This window comes from Typha latifolia, chromosome 10 (assembly GCF_019914945.1).
Source record: "Typha latifolia isolate L0001 chromosome 10, TyphaL0001v2, whole genome shotgun sequence".
Classification (NCBI taxonomy): domain Eukaryota; kingdom Viridiplantae; phylum Streptophyta; class Magnoliopsida; order Poales; family Typhaceae; genus Typha; species Typha latifolia.
This window is the reverse complement of record NC_133095.1, coordinates 10,036,037-10,057,513: the sequence shown is the minus strand read 5'-3', so window position 1 is coordinate 10,057,513 and position 21,477 is coordinate 10,036,037. Positions and strand designations below refer to the sequence as shown.

The following is a 21,477-nucleotide window of genomic DNA, read 5'->3' as shown; positions in this document are numbered from 1 at the left end:
CATGGTGCCATCACCGATAACCACATCGAAGCCGTTGGAAGGCTCCGACTCCTATCCCAAATGCCTCACCATTCGACAATCCACAAAATTAAGGGTGCTTCCTAAATCAATAAAAATTAAGACTTTATTCTTCTTGATCATACCTTTGACCGGAAGAGTTTTCGGAGTGCACTCGCCGACAAAAGAGTGAAGAGAGAGATCGACTTAGACTTCAAGCAGGTTGTCCTCTTCGGTCTTGCCACCTTCCTTCTCTTGCTGCTCCTCAAGATCTTCAATGGGATCATCCTCGATCATCTCCTCCATGAGCATGATGGTAGGGGGTTGTTTGGAGCATTTGTGGCCCGGTGTGAAGTGCTCGTCATAATAAAAGCATAGGCCCTTCGAGCGTCGATCTTCGATCTTCACTAGTGTGAGGCATTGTCCAATCATCCATAGCTATCCCCTAGGGTCAGGGGCTATCCGTGGTGGGGGTGACCAATTGGGGTTTTCCGAACCCACCTCGAGTGTGCCACACCTAAGACCGGCGGTCTAGGTTTAGAGTGCAAGTCGCTAGTGCTCCATGTTGGACGGTGTGTCGCCTTCAACTCCTTTATCTTCTCCTCCATCATTTGAGCCATTGGGAAGGCTTCCAACAAAGTAGTAGGATGAGTCACCTTGCATTCCACTTGGATATCACGACGAAGCCTGGAGACAAAATGATACACCTTGTTAGAGTTTTTTCTTATTACATTAGTTGTTTATTTTTATTAAAATAAAATTTTTGTAGGTCGCGTTCGAAAGCAAAATGGGCCGCGTTCGAACGCCCTTACGAACGCCTGCATTAGGTTCGCAAATACAGAGAATGTGAAATGCGCGTTCGCACATACAGAGAATGCCTTTTGTATGCTCAAAAGCGATCGGGCGCATTCGAACACGATCAACGGGATTGCACTAGGATTAGGGTTAGTTATTATTATTAGAGCTTATTGGCTAGCCTCTATAAAGGTGTGGATGACAGCTAAATTCATTATGCTATTGGATTATTGATTTCTTGCCTCCTATCTTCATTCTATTCTTTCTACCTTAATCTCCCTCCTCCCTCTTAACCAACCTACCACCTCTACCGTCGGCAAGGTCTCTCCTAACTTCTAATCTCCCTCGTTTGTCGAGTCCTCCCTCTTCTTTGGGATCTCGACCACCTACCACCTCTACCTTTGCAGTGCGAATATGCAAAGTGGTAAATACGAAAAATGTAGATCAAGGAGTTACGAATCGATTTCACTTAGTTTTATAATTTTATGACTACGAGAGAATATTTAGTGAATATTTTTCCTTGGTTGCATGGACTGCTTCCTGCAATAAATTCAGGTCTTGAAGGAATCGTTCCGTCACCTTTTCACAAAAGTTCTTTTAAGAGCTGAGTCCGACCACCCATGGATTTTGTTGCTAATTCTTTCGAACTCCTGTTGATAGACAAAAGTCTTTTGGGTTAGCTTCTCAAGGTGGCTTGGAAGTCTTATAGTCAGAGGGTCCGAAATGCACCTTGGAAGTCTTTCATAGTCAGGGGGTCCGAAATGCACACAAAGCGCGTCGGCGAACTCCTCCCAAGTGATAAAGGTGAATGCGCAATGTGCTACTTAAAATTATCTCACCGCTATGTCTTCAAGGTGGAATGAGGCAAGAAGCACCTTTTGGTGGTCGGGTGTCTCTTGATAGGTGAAGAATTGCTCCACCCTATAAATCCAATCCTACGGGCCACCCTTGCTGAATTTGGGAAAGTCGACTCAAATAGTGCGGGGTTGTAGCATTTGGCTGCGTCCGTTCTCGCGTCCTCGATGAAGCAGCTCATGTTGCTGGACCTTTGATTTATGTGGGCTCTCCTTCCACTCTTCCCAAGGTTCCTCCTTTGGGTATGGGGCCATAGGTGCCATCGGGTGTAAGGGTGGTAAATTGGTGCAGTGTCCTTGTAGTTCGTCGTGTTGTTGCCATGGTGCCTCCAAGATCGGTCCTCGCTGGATCCTATCTCGTGGTAAAAGATGATCCTCTTGTCTTCGATGATGCTCAGGGGTACACCTTGGAGGATTTTGGTTTATGTCAACAAGGGTTGCTTTGATTTCTAACATCGTTTGTGCCATAAGCGCTAGGGTTTGCATGAGATCGGTAGGGCCCTTTGTTCGTCCTCATGAGCTCTATAGGGATGGTGATCTTGACGGAGCCATGCGGTCCGTCTCCATGCCTTGGTTGCTCATTTGCTTAGCTACCTTCGATCTTGTGGTAGCCATGATGGTTCGAGGAACATTGGCTCTAATACCTGTTTGTTATGAACCAATTTGATCCGATCCGTAACAATTCTAGACTCAATTGAGAACGTGACTTTCGAAGGGACTTGCGGTTAATCTAACTGATGGATCTTTCTAAATTTTGGATATGTTGTCGCCTTGAAAAGAGCTTTCCAACGAATCTAAGATCAGAGGGTTTGGTTGGCTAGATCTTGAGATATTAGCCGAACAGTGGCCGAAGGTCAATAAACCCTAGCTTGGTAGCCTTTCAATGGCTAGATAGGTGCTAGGTTAATTCCTTAGTGTGAAGGAGGAGAAGTTCTTGTAGAAGAAGGGGATTAGGAATTAGATGAATCCGACCAAAGACTTGGGCGGTGGAAAGGAGGTAAGAGAGGGCGCCAATGACTAAAGTAAGAAGAGAAGCAGATAAAGACACATTATCGATTTCAATTATCAGATTAACTCCAATTAGGGTTTCCTCCACATATTTATAAAGGCACACCCACATGACCCATCAACTAAATTATAAAACCATAACAAATCAATAATTTTTGCCACGGTGTGTTCAAACGCACCCAATCGCGTTCGAACACGGAATTACAGTTCTCTATCGTTGCAAGCATGTGCAGGCATTCGAACAATCGCATTCTAATGGACTGATTTCGTTTGAACGTATAATTTTTGTTCTCTATTTTTGTCAACGCGTGCAGACGTTCGTAAAAATCCCTTTATTTCTTCAAACAAAAATCAACTAGATAAATAGTCTTATCCCAATAAATCCAATGTCGCAAGTAGAGCCAATATGGACTGAGTCGTATTAGTGGTAATCTCATGAGTTATGTTGAATGCTCAACTTTTTAAGAGTCATGTTGTTCTACCTATAATTCTACCAATTGGCTAAGCAGGAGACTTATTTCTAGAGCCTCAACTCTATCTCCTCTATTATTATTGTGCTTAAGTGCTTCTTTAATATTGTTCGGTCTATAGTAGAATCAAGTGTGAGGTTTGTCTTGTTTATACCCCTTTCTTCTATTATATTAAGTTGTATTCGATTGATCGAAAAAAAGTATATGAGTATGTCGTCAACGCACAATGTATCTCATATGATTAATTATAGAACTTTAGGTGTCGTTTGGTTCAAATTCAAGGAAAGTCTCCAAACTTGGTCAGGAACCCTAATCTAGTTCAGTTGTCAAATACCAAATTAATTAATTTTTAATAATCAAGTTCAGTCCTCAATAAATAGATAAATAAATTCTACTATTTTTCAATTTGATTTCAATCTTACTCCTTACATAATTTAAATCTATCAATATATCCTGTCAATTTTATCTCCTGTTTCCCTCTCTACTCTCCTCTCTCTTTCAAAATCTCTTTCTATCACTAATCCCATCTTACCAAACCTATCCTACATTTCTTCTACGAATGAATATTTGAAAGGACAAAAAGTGCCACTAGATGTCATGTTTATAGTAAAGATAAGTGGTGGAGCCACTAAACTGTAGGTCAAAGTCAATAAACAAACTTTAAAATGGCTAATGCACAATGTATCTCATTCCCCAATAAATAAATAAATAATACATAAATTCTAATATTTTTTAATTTAATTTCAATTTTATTTCTGACATAATTTAAATCTAATAACTATATATTTTATCAATCTTATCTCTTCTCTCTGTTCTCCTCTCTCCTCTCTCTCTTTCAAAATCTCTTTCAATCACTAATCCCATCTCACCAAATCTATCCTACATAATTGTAGGAATGAATATTTAAAAGTCAAAAAAATGCCACTCATGTCATGTTTATTGTAAGATAAGTGGTGGGGCCACTAAAAGTGTAGGCCAAAGTCAATAAACACACTTTAAAATGATTAGTACCCATGTTTTGAGGTCCACACTGTCTTTTAGACCACTGACATCCATAGCTTATCCAAATTCATATTTTTAGTTCAGATACGAATTCAGATACGAATATTGGACGGATAGTAAAATTTAAAATTATATCCTAACTAAACGGATACAGATAATTTTCGGATAAAGGATCAGATCTTAAACGGATATTGATTATATTTAAAATAATTATAATATTTTATTTAAATATAATTAACATAAAATTATTAAGAGTTTTATAACAAATAATTTTTTTGTATGTCAAATATATAAAATTAGAGAAATTAATCTCTATAAATAATATATAAGGTATTATTAGTAGTAATATTAATACTTACTATTTAAATAAGCAAACTAAAAACTGTAAATCATTTAAAAAAATATGCGGGTAAACGGATATTCGATATCCGTATCCGAATCTGAAAAATATATCCGACCCGTATCCGAATCCGTATCCGAATTGTTTTCAAAAATTCTATCCGTATCCGAATTCGAATCCGAATCGGATAGAAACTTTTTATCCGAATCTGAATCGGATAGAAACTTTTTATCCGAATCCGATCCAAGTCGGGTCGGATAGCGGGTCGGAGTTAATCCGACCCGTTTTCACCCCTATACACAGCTAATCTTTACGAACGAATCTTTGAAAAGTAAAAGAAAATCTCCACCCAAAACAAGAAAGTATTACTTTCATTTAAGATATTCTTTTTTTTGATAAAAAGAATATCTTATTTTTTGATAAGAAAATCCCCACCCACTTCTACTCTGTTTAATATATTCTTATTTGTTGAATAAGTGGTGGAACCACTAATATATATATATCACTGTGAACTCCAACTCCATTCAAATAAAGAGAAAACTAGCAGAACAAGCGAAGAGATCAAGGAGGAGATGGGCAATTCCGAGAGCTCCTCTTCCCAATTCCCAACTCGTAAACCCGACGGCAATGGCGACGGCGACGGGAGAAACCGGAACGAGAAGGCGGCGGACGACGACAATACGTTTCTCAAGATCAGCGCCGCCGTCACAGGGACGGCTCTTCTGGCCGTCGGTGCATGGCATCTCGCCACGTCATCGCCGTCGGATAAACGTGACGACGGCGAGGACAGAACGGTAATCACGCTCGAGTCGGGAAGGAGTAGTGAGTCACGTCGCAGTGGTGGACGAACTCCTCATTTGGAACGTTTCGGTAAATTTGCTTCCACCTTAATTTAATTTAATTTTTATATTTTTTGCACGTATGTTCTTTTAAAATCTCTTATTTGTTTAAGAGTATCTATGAACTTTAGTTTGCGAAATTACTAAAAATATTCAACTTATAGTTGTCAAAAAATAATCACAAGATTATCCACACGAAAATTATATTATAATTACAATATACAAATACTTACAACTGTTTGATTAATTCGCTCTCTATGTCAGGAAACACTCAACAATATACGTTGCCAAGAATGATAAAAATTATGAGTTACAATGTCTGGTCTGGAGATATGGAAATCCACGCACGGATGGAATCGATTAGTAGCCTCATTCTGAAGCATTCACCAGATGTTGTCTTCTTTCAGGCATGAGATTTATGTTGCCATCTTTGATGTTTACTAAAATATATATATATATATATATATATATGTCTATGTTGTTCAATGGCACATTGCAAATTGATGATTTCCACTGCAGGAGATTACGCCAGAAATCTACGAGATATTCCGGAGCTTCAAATGGTGGAAATCGTATAATTGCTCAGTTTCACCAGATGAGGCTGAAACCAAGAAATATTTTCCAATGCTGGTATACTTTTAAGCAGTTCAACATCCACCGTGTTGAAGTGCTCATTATTTTAAAAAGCAAGTTAGTTTTATTGCGCAGCTTCTCTTCTCATACTTGAAAATATTTATTGAGTAATTATATGATTATTCTATATATATTATTTCGCAATTTTAGTTTATTATGCTAAATATTATATACACTAGATACAGGAATTATATATAAATTATTTTTAATATTTTATTACTAGACCGTATATTTCGAAATTTTTTTCATCCACTTCTTTTCAAACAGACTTTTGGCAATTATATCTCAAATACATTTTATTTAGAAAGGTTAGGTTCATATTCCTGGACACATTTTCTTGTTTAAGACAGTACATATAGGTTCATTTTTAACATACCATCATTGAAAACTTGACAAATTTCATTATACTTGTTACAAAGGTTTCAAGTTTTAGAAAAAGGAAACATTTCAGTCTCAGTTTTGGCCGGTTACTGAACTCTTTTAAAAATGTTATTCTGGTTAATTTTAAGAGAATATTCATGGATTATTCCTAACATACAGTGTTTATTACTTCATTGTAGTGGTTAATACAAATACATTCAGCTCAATAGCAATTAACAAATGCTACTTTAATTACGTCATTGTAGTTGAGTAACCTACCTGCAAGTTTTCTGGACTGCGAGCAATTTACGGAGGAGATTGGGAAAGAGATCATTATAGCCAAGATAGGCCTTGGGTTGCCCAAGGAGTTGTATGTTGCTACCATCCATCTGAAGGCCATCAAGCTTCCTCAGAGGTACAGGGAGGAACGCACGGCTCAGGCTGAGGAGGCCATCAAGCTTCTCAACTCTGCGAGGAACGTCGTCTTCGGCGGCGACATGAACTGGGATGATGAGTCTGATGGACGTTTCCCTCTGCTGGATGGGTGGGTGGATGCATGGACAGAGCTTAAGGGTGATAGTGGTGAAGATGGATGGACTTTTGACACCATAGCTAATCCTATGCTGAAAGGGAGGAAGTCATTGTTGCAGAAGAGGTTGGATAGGTTCATGTGCAAACTGAGAGATTTTAGTTTGGACAGTGTCGAGATGATTGGATTGGATCCAATACCTGACCTTCACGCCGTGAACAACTATAGGAAGATGGCTCCAGTTCTCCCCAGTGATCACTTTGGATTGCTCTTGACCATTTGCCCCAAGTAATGGATCTCTCTCCCTCTGTCTCTATATGAGTCAATGCGTTTGTGAGAGAGCTTGATTGCTATATATATGTATGATTAATTTTACTTGAGTGTCTGGGATGTTTAAACTCAAAATAATTGAGATGCTGCTTAATTGTGTTATAAGTAAGAGGAGTATTGGAAGTACAAAATAGATTACTTAACGAATTGAAAGTTTCAATCAGGCATTTATAGAATATCTGACACCCTCACTTTGGATGAATTTGTGGTTTGCATCTTATATTTTAATTATTTATAAATCCAATCTAATATTTTAGCAAATATACCTAGAAAATACTTTGTTGCTAGATCCATTAACTAAACTTAACCAAACCTCTAAATTAAGTTAATTATACTAAAAGATTATGAGAATACTCTCAGCAATCACATTTTGCCCTAATTGAGAGAAAAAGAGAAGAAAATGGCAACCAAGGGTATTTTAGTTTTTGTTTTAAATATTAAAGTTGACAGGATATTCTTTTTTTTGTGTCACCTGCCCAAATGTATTAGTATAAATCTAATCTATTATATTTTCTGCATATAATTGCTAAACTATAGAGCTCGATTTGCAACATATACGGTATAAACCACAAATTTGTTAAATAATTATTAAACTAATGATTGGACAAAATGACCTACTAATTGAATAATAGCCTATCGACCTAATCTCTGCCCAATAGAATGTTCGATTTGGTTATGATAATTTTCATGATATGACTTACTATTAGGTTTTTATTATTAGCAAATATGTATAAAATATTCTAAGTATTTTTAATCATGTATATGAGCATTTCTATGAATTTTGATAAAGTTCGGACTAAAGAATTTTAAGTTTTGAAGAGTTAGAGTCACCGCATTCAAAAGGCATTTGAATGCACCCTATAGGCGTTTGAAAATTCTGAGACTAGTTTTCAGGTGTTCAGTCTACAGCCATTCGAAGGTGTTCGAAGATATAGAGAGCTATTTTCTGTTGTTTGAATGCACTTGGAATTCAAGTTAGGTCAGTCGAACGAGCATGATTGGCATTAGAATGCACCACGAAGATTTTGCAAAATATGGAATTCCTTGAGTTTAGATTTGACTTGGATTTAGCATTAACTTATTAACATATAGGTTGAGATGCTCTAACGCTACTAACGTCAGATATTATTTTTGAAGTGAAGTTTTTGAAGAGACAATGTTTTTACAACGACTAGGGTTTGCTTATCTTCTTCATAAAGAGGATTCTTCTTAAGGATCAGCAAGACGAAAGATCAATCTTGAGAGCTACTGAGATTGGAGATCAATCACGAAAAGTAGTGAATCGCGGGATCTAACAAATAAGACTGAGTTAAGCAAAGTTGTGGTGATCGATGGGTCGTTTTGTAAGTTAGTCTTGTAAACTATTATAGTTTATTAGTTATTTGTTTGATTAGAGTTTGGATCCGTGATTTTTTTTACGTTTGAATTTTTTTACGTAAAAGAAATCTCACTGTTCATCTTTGCCTTAACTTTTAGGTTACTATTCTGCATATCTACTTCAGCTAAGTATTAAAAATATTGCCTAGGTTTAAATACATACACATGTCTAGATATTTTCAATTGGTATTAAAGCAAACTCTCTTACCTCAAAGAGAGATCCACTAAGTATAGATTTTCATAGAGATGGACATTCCTCGATTATACCTCCTATTCTCAATGAAAGAAACTATGGGTATTTGAAAGCTTAGATGAGAGCTTTTAGGAAATCTATAGATGAGCGTGTTTGGCTTGTCGTTGTAAACAGTTGGAGTGCACCTATGCACTTGGTGGAGAATCAATTAGTTGAAAAACCTGTTGATTCTTGGGATAAGTCTGATTATGAAAAGGTTGGCTGGAATAGCAAAATAATAAATGCTTTTTATAGTTGTGTTTCTTTAGATGAATTTTGAAGAATTTCTGCATGTAAAATTGCTAGAGATGCTTAGGTTATCTTAGAAACTACACATGAAGGAGGCACTGCATTTAAGCTTTTAAAGCTTCAGAGAATGACACGAAGTTTTGAAATTCTTCATGTTAGGTTTACTTGTACTTATGTAATTGGCAAATTATATTTCAAAACATAATTTATATTTATGTAATGTGTCTAGATTTTATGTATGAGCATATGTATAAGATATGAGATATTTGATAAAAAATATTAAAGTGGAAGATTCATTTTGAAATCAAAATATTTGAAATGACTTTAGAATCGATTAAAGTGCTTAAACGTTGTCATGATGGTTGAAGAAGTATGAAATTGTACTTAATGGCACAAGAATAGCCACTCTGCATTCAGCTGTTTAGTCTGTCGTTTGAATAGGGCATTCGAACGCACTCGGGCCGCATTCGAACGCACCATGTAGGTGTTTACACATACAGAGAGTTTGTTTTGGCCATTCGGACACAACCCGCAGGGGTTCACAAATAACAGAGGTTCATATTTGGTCGTTCACAGCATGTTCACACTTCAAATCATCACGTTCGAACACAATTAGACCGCATTCAAACACACCGATGGAATTTACAATTTTTAGAGTTATGTGAAACCTGATTTGACTTAGATTTGGTTTTATCTCTAAGAGATATTTATCTTATCTCTAAGAAATATATACTTTATCTCTAAGAAATATTTATCTTATCTCTAAGAATATAAAAGGGTTTAGTCTAACCCTAAGATTGAGGACCATCTAGTATTAATCTGGAGATCACCTTTTGGAGGCTATTGAAGATCAATTCTTAGTTTTATACGGGACGTGCTGAATTGTTCTCATCTCAACTCATCTACATTCGATCTTGAAAAACTACGTCTCGAGTCATTGAGATGGAAGGAAGGATCAATCTCGAGGGTCACTGAGGTTTGGAAACCTATCACAAGAAGCAATGTGTCGCGTGGTCTAGCAAACAACATTGGTACATATTGAGTCATGGGGATCAGTGGGTGATCTGTAAGCTTCTTGTTAACTGCTACAGGTTTTAGTGATTGGTTTTAACCCAAGTTTGTATCCGTAGTTTTTTACTCGATTTTAAGTTATTCCATGTAAAAAAAATTTGTGTTTGTGATCGTCTTTGTCACACTTTATTTTCTGCATATTATTATTGATAGCGTGTGACAAATCTCATCTCCTAGGGCGTTTTTTACGTTTTTCAATTAGTATAAAAGCATATCTAAGTATTCACATAAGTTTCAATTTTTTCACTTCGCAAGGAAGAGAATGAGACATTTGATTAGTTAATAAAAAACTCAATGATATTGTCAATTCTAATTTTAACCTAGGAGAAAGAATACATGAACATAGAATTGTACACGAGATTCTTAGGTCTCTCCTTGATAGGTTTCAAGCTAAAGTCACAGTCGTTGAGAAAAGTAAAGACATTAATATTATGAAGGTTAAAAAATTGGTAGAAAATCTACAAACTTTTGAATCAAATCTCTCTAAATCTAAGAAGTCCAAAGTGTTGGCTTTAACCACTAGTAGAGAAGATTTAGAGGAGACAGATACTGAAAGTGAAATAGATCCTGAGATGATAGGTATGTTTGTTAAAAACTTTACTAAAATTTTGAAGAAGCTAAACAAGTACATTGATGAGAATTTTGAGAAAAACAAGAATTTTGCAAAAAAAAGAAAAATCCTATGAGTTCTAATGTTGGGGTGGGTAATAATAACTTCAAACAGAAAAACAAAAGTCTAAGATAGTAAAATACGTGGCTATGAATGTTCTAGATTTTTGCACAAGAGAACTATGTCGCTTTTATTGCCTCTCTCTCTCGCACGGACTCTATTGTTGATTTTGATAGTATAGATAAGTAACAATTGTTAGTACCTAAAGCAGAAAAAGATTTTGAGATACAAAAAGTATACAATGAATTGTACCTAGAGTCATTCAATTGAAGAAAAGTAATCTAAGACTACTCCAAAGACTCAAGGTAATTGAAGTTGGAAGAATCCAGGTTGAGGAGAAATACAAAGTGGAACTTGAGTAGGTCAAAATTATCATACAACAACTGAACGAAGCAAAAGAAAATACAAAGATTGCTGAGTTTGAACAAGAGTGATTATTGATGGATGTGATCTTTCTTAAAAGGAAAAACAAACTGGATGAGATTCTAAAGCTCAAATTTCTGAAAAAGGTAGGTATGAACTTGGATACACTAATGATTCAAGTAATAATAAGACTGTTTTTATTTCTATAGGTATTCAGAATGGAGATAACTTGAAATCATCAGCTGAACCTCCAAACGAAAAGATAAATGTCTCAAAGTCAAAACTGAATCAACATTATGGTGAGACTTCAAAAGTGAAAAAGGTAAATATGAGTCACACTCCTCAAGGAAAGGAAAGAACAAAGAGTTTTATACCCACATGTTATCATTGTGGCATTCTAGGGCATATTAAACCAAATTGCAAACGCTTACAAAAACCTAAGAGTGATTTCATTTATGGTATGAAAACAAAGTTTATTTTGGTTTAAAAAAATGATTTGAAATGTTATGTTGTGTACTACCTTGAAAGCTCTAAACTCTAATATGTGGTATTTAGATAGTGGTTGTTCAAAACATATGTCAAGTGATAAATCCATATAAGCTTGACGACTATGAAGGGGGAGTTGTGACTTTTAGTGAAAGAAATTCAACTAAGGCAATTGGGAAAGAAAAGGTAAGTACTCCAGGTGTACCTATTCTTAAAAATATTTGTACGTTGAAGGGTTGAAAATGAATCTCCTAAGTATTGGTCAGTTCTATGATAATAATTATGAGGTAAAATTCTCTCAAATGATTATACAATTCTAGATTATGAAGGTAATATTATATATTGCAAATCTAGAACATCTAATGACTGTTATGTAGTTGGAACTTCAAATAATTTGAAATATAACCGTGCTACCTTAGGAATTACAAATCTTTGGCATCAACAACTTGGACATGTCAATCACAAGAAACTATTCAATTTATCCAAACATGAAGCTATAAAAGGAATACCTAAGATGAAAGAAAAGTTGAAAAGTATGTGTGTTCCATGCCAAATCGGGAAACAAATAAGGATCTCACATAAAAAGATGAATGTTGCTACCACTGATCGAGTTCTACTACTAGTTCATATTGATCTTATGGGACCCACAAAAACTAAAACTTTAGGAAGTAAATGGTACATATTTTTAATGGTTGATGATTACTCCATATTTTCTTGGGTTGCCTTCTTGTGTGAAAAATCCAAAAATTTTGCAGTTTTTAAATACCTATGCTTGAGGTTGCAAAACAAAAAATATACTACTATTAATAGGATTCAATCTAACCATAGTAGAGAATTTGAAAATAAAAATTATTCTATGTTTTGTAACTCTCTTGCCATTAAGCATGAATTTTCAGCACCCATAACTCCACAATAGAACAGTACTGTGGAGAGGAAGAACAAAGTTGTGTAGAAAATGACGAGGGTGATGTTGCATGCTAAAAATGTGACTCAAAGGTTTTGGGTTGAAACAATAAATACTGTGATACATGTGATTAATTGTGTCTACTTTAGATTATGTACGAAAATGATGACATATGAACTATGGAAAGGTAAGAAATTTAATGTTAAATATTTTCGAGTTTTTGATAGTAAATATTATATTTTGCGTGATCGCGAACACTTAACTAAATTTAACTTTAGGAGTAGCGAGGGCATAATCTTAGGGTATCGGATAATAATATATCATATAGAGTATTCAATTTTGATACTTCTACTATTATGGAATCTACAAATATTGTTTAAGATGATAACATTGATGAGAAATATGAAATTCCTTGTCTTTATCCCTGCAAATGCATCCGATAAAGACAATGAGAAAGAGAATGCACCAACTACTGTGAACATGAACAGTGATGCAATGAAGCTCCTTTTGTTACAAGCTAGATCTAGACATAAGAAATTTTTGTAGTGTAGCCTCACGAGTTACGAATGTAAAAATTTTGGTTTATTTAAATCGGAGGTCAAAATTAAGAAACAAAAATAAAAAAGTGGAGGAAAGTCAGAATGAGGCAAATCGGTTAATATCTAACGTTGCGGCCATCGTTAAAGAGTGGCGAATGGTCAAGGGCGATGGTGGATGGTTGTAGAGTAGGGTGGCTCATAGAGGAAGGTGGTGGCTATGGTTTAGGTGCTTGAAGATGGATCAGTTACAATCTACTCTTACAAAAGTAAAGATGATTTAATGACTATAATAAAATATAAAGACGAGATAATAAAATAACTAAACTCACTTCTCATTTCACTATTATAATTAACCCATAACCACTACTATTTATAGGAGTACAGTCACAGTGGATCAGACCCACATGTGGATTATCCTCTTTATGTGAATTTAAAAATAATAAACAAATCTAAATAACTAACTTGACTTAATTCAAATGACTCGACTGACTTAACCCACATGATCGAGTCATAACAATTCACTATGCTTCCGGCACCTTGTCCTCAAGATGACTAAAATGCGAACTAGATCTTCTTGCTCATGTTGTGCTCGTGGGTCCACTGGTCTTCATACATATTTAGTTTAGTTAGCTAATGCAGATCCATCGGGTTGTTCCACTAGTCATCCTCGAGTTCGTACTTGGGCTTGAAACACGCTTATGGGTTCCCAACTGGATCACCCGACGTGTCGAGCTGGATCGCGGAAATTCAGCATGCCTCGAGATATATGTAGTTTATCTCATCCACTAAATAGCCAAAACCCTAAACCTAGGGCTGAAAATATTTTTTGGCCTATGGGCATGTTGTGAGCAGCATGGGCCGTCGGTTGGGAAAGCTTGTTGGCTAGTGGCAGTCGGCGTCTGATGGATTCTCGTGGCGGTGGAAGCTGATAAGTAAGCTCGGGCTCGGGTTGCTGCAACGGCAGCCATGGCGTGTCGCCACTAGCCTCCAGTGGCTACGGTTGGTGGCCATGGCGGTGGAGTAGAGGTGGCGTAGACCCTTGGCAAAGCCACATCGACGTGGTTTGGCTCGAGCGATATCATCACTAACGTGGCTGTCGGGTTCGGCCATGTAGAGGTCTCCGACAGCCACCACAGGATGGCAGTTGGCCCGAGGAAGCTGCTGATGGTCACTAGAATGCCGACCCGAGCCCATAAGCATAGTTTGGCTATAGTCAATGAAGTTGTCGACGGTGGCCTTCCAATTGGTATTGGCATGAATGCCATCCATGGCTCGGATGTGGGTGGTTTGAGGAAGGTGTCGAACGTGATGGTTGGGGCTGGTTGGGTTTGGATTGTTGTCAGTGGAAAAATAGGGTTTTGGGTCCTAGCTTCCATTGTGAGTGGGCAAGTTGACTTGAAACCCTCCTAGGTTGGCCGCATCAGTGTTATTGTTGCAGCGGTCTGTGGTGGTGGGAGGGTCTCCACCATGGTTGGAGGAGTTTCGGCCATAGTTTGGGACTCTCCTCCACCTCCCTTATGGGTGGACTCCTCTAGCCGTGGTGGCTAGTTATCATTTTGGCCAATAATGCTGCTGGTGCGAGGTGGCTGTGCTGGACTAAGAGAATGATCATCAACGCTTGGATTGCCTTCTTTATCCTCTTAGAGGCCTCTTTTGATGATTCCACAGACTCAACCAACGCCCTTGCCCACGCGGGTGGTTCATCGTCGGTGGTGGCTATTGGAGATAGAGTTAAAGAAACGCCTATAGGAATGGAGATAGTTCCTAGTCCTCCATAGTTGCTCCTCCTCATTCATCTTGGATCGCCTATTAACTCTCATCTGAGAAATATCGATTCCAATACTAATGTTACGATATAGAGAGATCTAATAGTTTTAGTTTCACATAAATTGGTAGTCGGGATAAAAAGATAAAAATAAAATAGTGGAGGAATGTCATATCTAATGAGGCATATCAATAAATATTTGATATTGCGGCGATCATTTTATTGATTTATGGATTGGATTTCACTTGACCCATGGTTGGGAACTCATAATAGGTTCGTTCTACAACAATTTTGGATTAGCTCATAAAGATCAAATTATATCTAATCTTGTTTCCACTTTTCTAGTTATTCTAGATACAATTGTGAAATATTGGATCTTCCATTATTTAAATCGTGTATCTCCTTCGCTTGGTGGGTAGCAGATGGCCAAGGGTGGTGATGGACTGTCATAAATAGGATGGCTTATGAAGGAAGGTGGTGGCTAAGGTTTGGATGTTTGAAGTTGAATCTAGGGTTACAATCTACTCCTACGAAGATAAAGACGATCGAACGATGTTATTACTGCTAGTGGAGATGTGCGGATGAGCTCGATGCTGGTAGGCTCAATTGGTGGATTGAGCTTGAGGAGGTGTGGCTTGGAAGATGGGAGGCTGGGTTCTAGGAGAGCTCGGTGGAATGAGGCTATAGTTGTAGTGATAGCAGTGGCAATTGAGGACGGTTGGGATGGGGTGGCGGGTCTACTATGAGAGACTACTATGAGAGAGGAAAACTATAGCTCTATTGAGGAGGTTGTGGCCGAGGTGAGGGATGAGCTAGGTTAGGGAGTTGAGGTGGTACTAAGGGTGAAGTGAGAGAGTAGCTAAAGACTAAGGAGTAAGTAATGGAGAAGAGGGAAAAGTTAGCCGAGGATGGGGGAGAGTTGCAGCTAGTAGGCTCGGTCTGTGGGCACCGCTAGTTGCTAGAGGAGGGTGATAAGAGAGAGAGAGAGAGAGCTACGAAAAATTGATTTGGGTGCTCACCACACTTTATATAGTGGCTACACATGACCATCTAGCTAAGTGGTCCATGACTCAAGTGACTCAAACACTAGTAAAATAGAAATTACATGACTCAAATAGATCAAGTGTAGGAATAGTAATGCAGAAATAGAAAGATTTAGGAAGCTGGGTCATAACAAATGACTATAATAAAAATTAAGATAATAAAATAACTAAACTCATATCTCATTCCACAATAATAATTAACTCATAATCACTCTATTTATAGGAGTAAAGTCATAGTAGATCAGACTAACCTACAAATTATCCACTTTATTTAAATTTAAAAATAATAAATAAATCTAGCTAACTAACTTAATTTGACTCAACTTGACTCGACTGACTTAACTCACGTGGTCGGATCATAACACTCTGATACCGGCATAGCATACATATAGAGAGAGGGAGAGAGATCCATTACTAGAGGCAAATGGTCAAGAACAATCCAAAGTGATCACTGGGCAAAACTGGAGCCCACTTCAGGTATTGCATCCAATCCAATCATCTCCACGCTGACCAATCTAAAATCTCTCAGTTTGCACATGAACCTATCCAACCTCTTCTGCAATAATGGCTTCCTCCCTTGCAGCATAGGATTAGCTGTAGTGTCAAAAGTCCATCCATCTTCACCACTACCACCCTTTAGCTCTGTCCGTGCATCCACCCACCCGTCCAGCAAAGGGAAACGTCCATCAGACTCATCATCCCAGTTCATGTCGCCGCCGAAGATGACTTTCCTAGCAGAGTTGAGATGCTCGATGGCCTTCTCTGCTTGAGTGGTTCGTTCCTCTCTATGCGTCTGAGGAAGCCTGATGGCCTTCAGATGGATGGTAGCAACATGCAAGTCCTTCTGCAACCCAATGTGTATCTTGCCTCCAATGAACTTCTTAAGCTGCTTGCATTCCAGAAATTCTGCAGGTAGCTTGCTCAGCTACGTACAGTGAAGTAAGAGAGTATTCGTTCATTTGTAAACAGATAAGATTGTAGAGCTACCGAGCTGAATATATCATGTTGCATATCAAGAATACTTGATACTGACCTAGTTGATTGGCAAGTTTAATTTTTAAAATAACACAACTGCTACTATGGTTTTGCAAAGTATCATACACTGGAGTTCATTCACCGATTACTAAAATTAATTTCTTTGAATGCAAAATTACCTCACATGAAAAGAAGTGACTGAAAAGTATTTTAGAGATCAAGTAGCAAGTCAACATAGTAGTGGATACTGAAATGCTAAAAAGTATACCAGCATTGGAAAATATTTCCTGGTTGTGGCCTCGTTTGGTGAGACCGAGCAAGATATTTTAATAATCGACTAAAGGCATTTTAATTATTTTAGAAATAAAATATCTCTACTTAGTAGAATATTCTCATAGTATTAGTTCAAATCTAATCCAAAATATTTTCTACACATATTTACTAAATTAAATAGCTCGATTTATAAATAGTAAAAATGTAGAATATGAACTATAATTTCGTAAAAAAAATATTGTGTTATATATATATATTTTAAAAATAAAAAATATATATTTAGTTACTTAATTTAGCTATGGATCCCTCCATAAACTCAAAGTATATCCCAGCAGCTCGGCCACTTATCCTACAAAGTATAATAGGGATATCCAAGTCTAAATTAAAGTAATACTTTCTTGGTTCAAACGGAGATATTTTCTTTTATTACTTTTCAAGATTCATTGGTACAATCTAGCTCAATCCAAACTATAATTTTATAAGTTTAAAAATCTAGACTAGTTAATTGCATCGTTGTTTACACGACTTATGAAACAGATCCTAAAATTAGAATAATTATAAATCAACCTTTTTACATTCGAGCACCATTAGGTTTATAGGCTAGTCAAGATCCTAATCCTAGTTTTAGAATAATTATAAATCAATCTTTTACATTCGAGGACCATTAGGGTTATAGGCTAGTCAACGTGATCTATCTACCCATTCACCACCTTAACAACTCTAAGGGAGTTGCTAAACATCTAGCGTTCCTCGTGCCTTAGGACCATCTTCAGCCTTCTAAGAGGGCCAGCACTCTTTTTTAATATAGATAACTTAATATAGATGTTTGATTAACTTTACTTAACATATCTAATGTTAGGATATTTTCTGCGCATATTTATAAAATATAAGCCTCGTATAGGGTATAAACCGCAAATTTATCAAAAATACAAATTTCCCTTCTATAAATGCCAGATTGAAACTTCCAATTCGTTAAGTAATCTATTTTAAACTGCCAATACTCCTACTTAGAACACAATTAAGCAGCATCTCAATTACTTTGAGTTTAAACATCCCACACACTCAAGTAAAATTAACCATAATATATATAAAGTACAGTGATGCAATCAAACTCTCTCACAAACGCATTGACGCATATAGAGACAGAGGGAGAGAGATCCATTACTTGGGGCAAATGGTCAAGAGCAATCCAAAGTGATCACTGGGCAGAACTGGATTCCTCTTCCCATAGCTATTCTCGACGTAAAGGCCAGGTATTTCATCCAATTCAATCATGTCCACACTGACCAATCTAAATTCTCTCAGTTTGCACATGAACCTATCCAACCTCTTCTGCAGTCTCCTGTGCCCTTTCAGCATAGGATTAGCTCTGGTGTCAAAAGTCCATCCATCTTCACCACTACCACCCTTAAGCTCTGTCCAAGCATCCACCCACCCATCCAGCAAAGGGAAACGTCCATCAGACTCATCATCCCAGTTCATTGTCGCCGCCGAAGATGACGTTATTCGTCTCAGTGTCGAGATGGGCGACGGCCTTCTCCGCCTGAGCCGTGCGTTCCTCTTTGTGCATCTCAGGAAACGCTGGGCTCTTCAGATGGATGTTGGCGACGAACAAGTCCTTGGGCAACCCAGGGGGTTTTATCTTCGCTATAATGATTTCTTTGCCAGTGGCCTTCCTAAATTGCTTGCAGTTCAGAAATTCTGCAGGTAGCTTGCTCAGCTACAATGAAGTAATTAAAGTAGCATTTCTTAATTGCTATTGAGCTGAATGTATTTGTATTAACCACTACAATGAAGTAATAAACACTGTATGTTAGGAATAATCCATGAATATTCTCTTAAAATCAACCAGAATATCGTTTTTAAAAGAGTTCAGTAACCGGCTGAAACTGAGACTGAAATGTTTCTTTTTTCTAAAACTTCTTCAAACCTTGGTAACAAGGATAATGAAATTTGTCAAGTTTTCAATGATGATATATTAAAATGGTACCTATATGTAATATCTTTAACAAGAAAAAGTGGCCTGGAATATGAACTTAACCTTTCTAAATAAAATGTATTTGAGATAAGCAACGGTAGCAGCAGCGCAGCAACATCAGGTGAAAGTGGTGGGATTTGTCCCCATGCTACTTGAGGGAAATAGAAATACCTTGTTGTGCTTCAATCTTCTCCTGTATAACCAACAAGGCATTATCCTTGATAGGATTGGAATGTTTGAGATTTTCATAAGTCTCCTTTCTCCAAACAGACCAATCAGTAGCGACATCACCCGTCCAGAGAAGTTCAGGCTTTATAGAGCCCTTAACCTATCCTTGAATGGTTATATCAATAGAAAACGTATACTAACAAAGGACGCTAATACCTTCTCAGGAATATCTTGGAGAGATGAATAAGAAATAATTGCACTGATGTATGATGGATTTCTATCCCATAATTTTATAGAGTTGAAGACTTTCACACAACCAAAAGGGCCAACTATTTTTCTAACTGATGTCTCATTATAACAAAAAAAAGAACATTTGTAAGAAGGATCCAAAAGCAATATTGCAGTTCAGGTTTCATTGCATTACCACTCTTAAGATACCAAGGCTTCAAGATGTAGGAGCCTCCAATCACTGGATAGTAGCCCTTTATGGCAACGTTCCACATTTGTTTCCTCGAAGAAAATTCAACGAGATATACACCTAGTTTGAGAAGAGTTGCATTTCAATTCCAACTGATGTTGGCGATATCCATCCAATAGTGGAGCGAGAATAGAAGGTTGTTTCTGGTAACAGCTGGAGAGGTGAGCACTATTGTTGATCGAAGAAGTCTGCAATACTTGCTCTACTCCACCATTGCTTCCCATCTCTTTGAGGCTTCCCTTCTTCTGCTACTAGTTACTTGCTCTCCTTGCTTTCTCTTGGTTTGATTGGAGTTCTCATGGTGATATGTACGTTAAGAAAAAGGTATAAGAATGATAATATTAAGTAGATCTTTGAAAAAAAAAATAGATGATGTTACCAAAGACTTATCCCATAGATCTCATTGTCCACCCTATTTATATATACATAAATGACTCTTAGAGTTGCTAGTGACTTAAGATTCATAAATCTTGGAAGTTTTTGTATGACTTCATGTATGACCTTTCGGCTTATAAGAACTTTTGTTTACTTGACTCTTGGACTTATAGAAATAAAAATTAATCACAAATTAATTCAATAAATTACTCCGTTTGAACTTTTTAAGATTCTTAAGAGTATTTTACAAAATTGTCATAAAAAAATTGTGCTCTTTGATTTGAAAATATATTATTCCATTATAATTTGTTTTAAAAAAGTTTAAAAGCTATTCAATATTTGACTATATCATAGTATACAAAGAAAATAAATAGCTTATTTGATGTAAAATAAAAATTATTAATAAATATTTTACACTCTAAATTAAAAAAAGGGCAGTTTAGTCATTTAAAATTTGTCTATTGATTATCTTACTACTCTGAAAATTATATTAATGGCCTTTTTTTTCTTTTCAAGATAAATTCGTTCGTAGAAGTTTGTAGGATAGGATTGATGAGAAGGGATTAGTAGGGGTGTCAAGCTTGATGAGCGGCTCGGGCTCAGCTCAGGCTCAGCTCGGCTCGCTAAAAGAGGCTCGATATTAATATTGAGCCGGGCTTGAGCTGGTGTCGGCTCGCTCAGGCTAGACTAGATAGGCTCGGTATAAAATCCATAAGTCATAAACCCTAATCCCCGAATCTAATATCCTAAATTCCCAATCCCATGTTCCTACCCGACATCCTTCCCCGCCTCCTACTCCTTCAGCAGTTGGCAACCTTGCTCGTTTCCTCAAGCTGTCGCCGCCTCCTCCTCTGCCTCCTCTTTCGTGAAGAAGCCAAGCCGCAGTCTCCTCGAGTGCCGCTGCCTCATACTCCGTCGGCAGTCGGTACCCGTGCTCGTCTCCTTGAGCTGCCACTGCCTCCTCCTTCGATAGTCGGCAGTTCGGAACTTCAGCACCTATGCTCATCTCCTCGAGCTGTCGCCGCTCGTCGCCTCCTTCTCCTTCAGCAGTCAGCACCCGTCCTTTAAGCTTTGCCTCGCCCTCCTTCTCCAAGCACCCGCCGCATTGTCCTCCTCCATCTGCCGGCAATAGGCTTGAATTGGCTCGATCCAGCTCGAGCCAGCTCGGCTTGAATGAGGCTTAATAATAGGCTCATTTCAGGCTCGGGCTCGATAAGGCCCGGCTTAGGCTCGGCACGAGCTGAGCCCAATAAAAAGGCTCAAAATTAGTGTTAGAAAGGCAATTTATAAAAAAAGGTAATTTTATAATAAGTTACTTAAAATAATTTTTTATTTTAATAATAATAATTTCTAGAATAAAAATGTATAATTATT

At 37.3% G+C, this 21,477-nt stretch overlaps 2 protein-coding genes across 2 annotated transcripts; one reads left to right on the top strand and one right to left on the bottom strand.

The window, feature by feature from the left end:
* Positions 1–4,956: 4,956 nt before the first annotated feature.
* Positions 4,957–7,333, top strand: LOC140796939 (uncharacterized). Its single transcript, XM_073150156.1, has 4 exons — positions 4,957–5,336; positions 5,570–5,712; positions 5,825–5,935; positions 6,565–7,333. Exons 1-4 carry the CDS (start codon positions 5,039–5,041, stop codon positions 7,117–7,119), a joined length of 1,107 nt encoding a protein of 368 aa, XP_073006257.1. The 5' UTR covers positions 4,957–5,038; the 3' UTR covers positions 7,120–7,333.
* Positions 7,334–16,304: 8,971 nt separating this feature from the next.
* LOC140795996 (uncharacterized) lies at positions 16,305–16,969 on the bottom strand. Its single transcript, XM_073148833.1, has 2 exons — positions 16,958–16,969; positions 16,305–16,781 (listed from the first exon to the last, which is right to left on the bottom strand). Exons 1-2 carry the CDS (start codon positions 16,967–16,969, stop codon positions 16,305–16,307), a joined length of 489 nt encoding a protein of 162 aa, XP_073004934.1.
* Between the last annotated feature and the right edge of the window lie 4,508 nt (positions 16,970–21,477).

Bases quoted from the DNA above. Each gene is read 5' to 3' on its own strand.
- LOC140796939 (XM_073150156.1), top strand. From the start codon at position 5,039: ATGGGCAATTCCGAGAGCTCCTCTTCCCAATTCCCAACTCGTAAACCC. The intron at 5,337-5,569 runs GTAAATTTGCTT...TCTCTATGTCAG, and splicing joins TCCTCATTTGGAACGTTTCG to GAAACACTCAACAATATACG. The intron at 5,713-5,824 runs GCATGAGATTTA...TTTCCACTGCAG, and splicing joins CAGATGTTGTCTTCTTTCAG to GAGATTACGCCAGAAATCTA.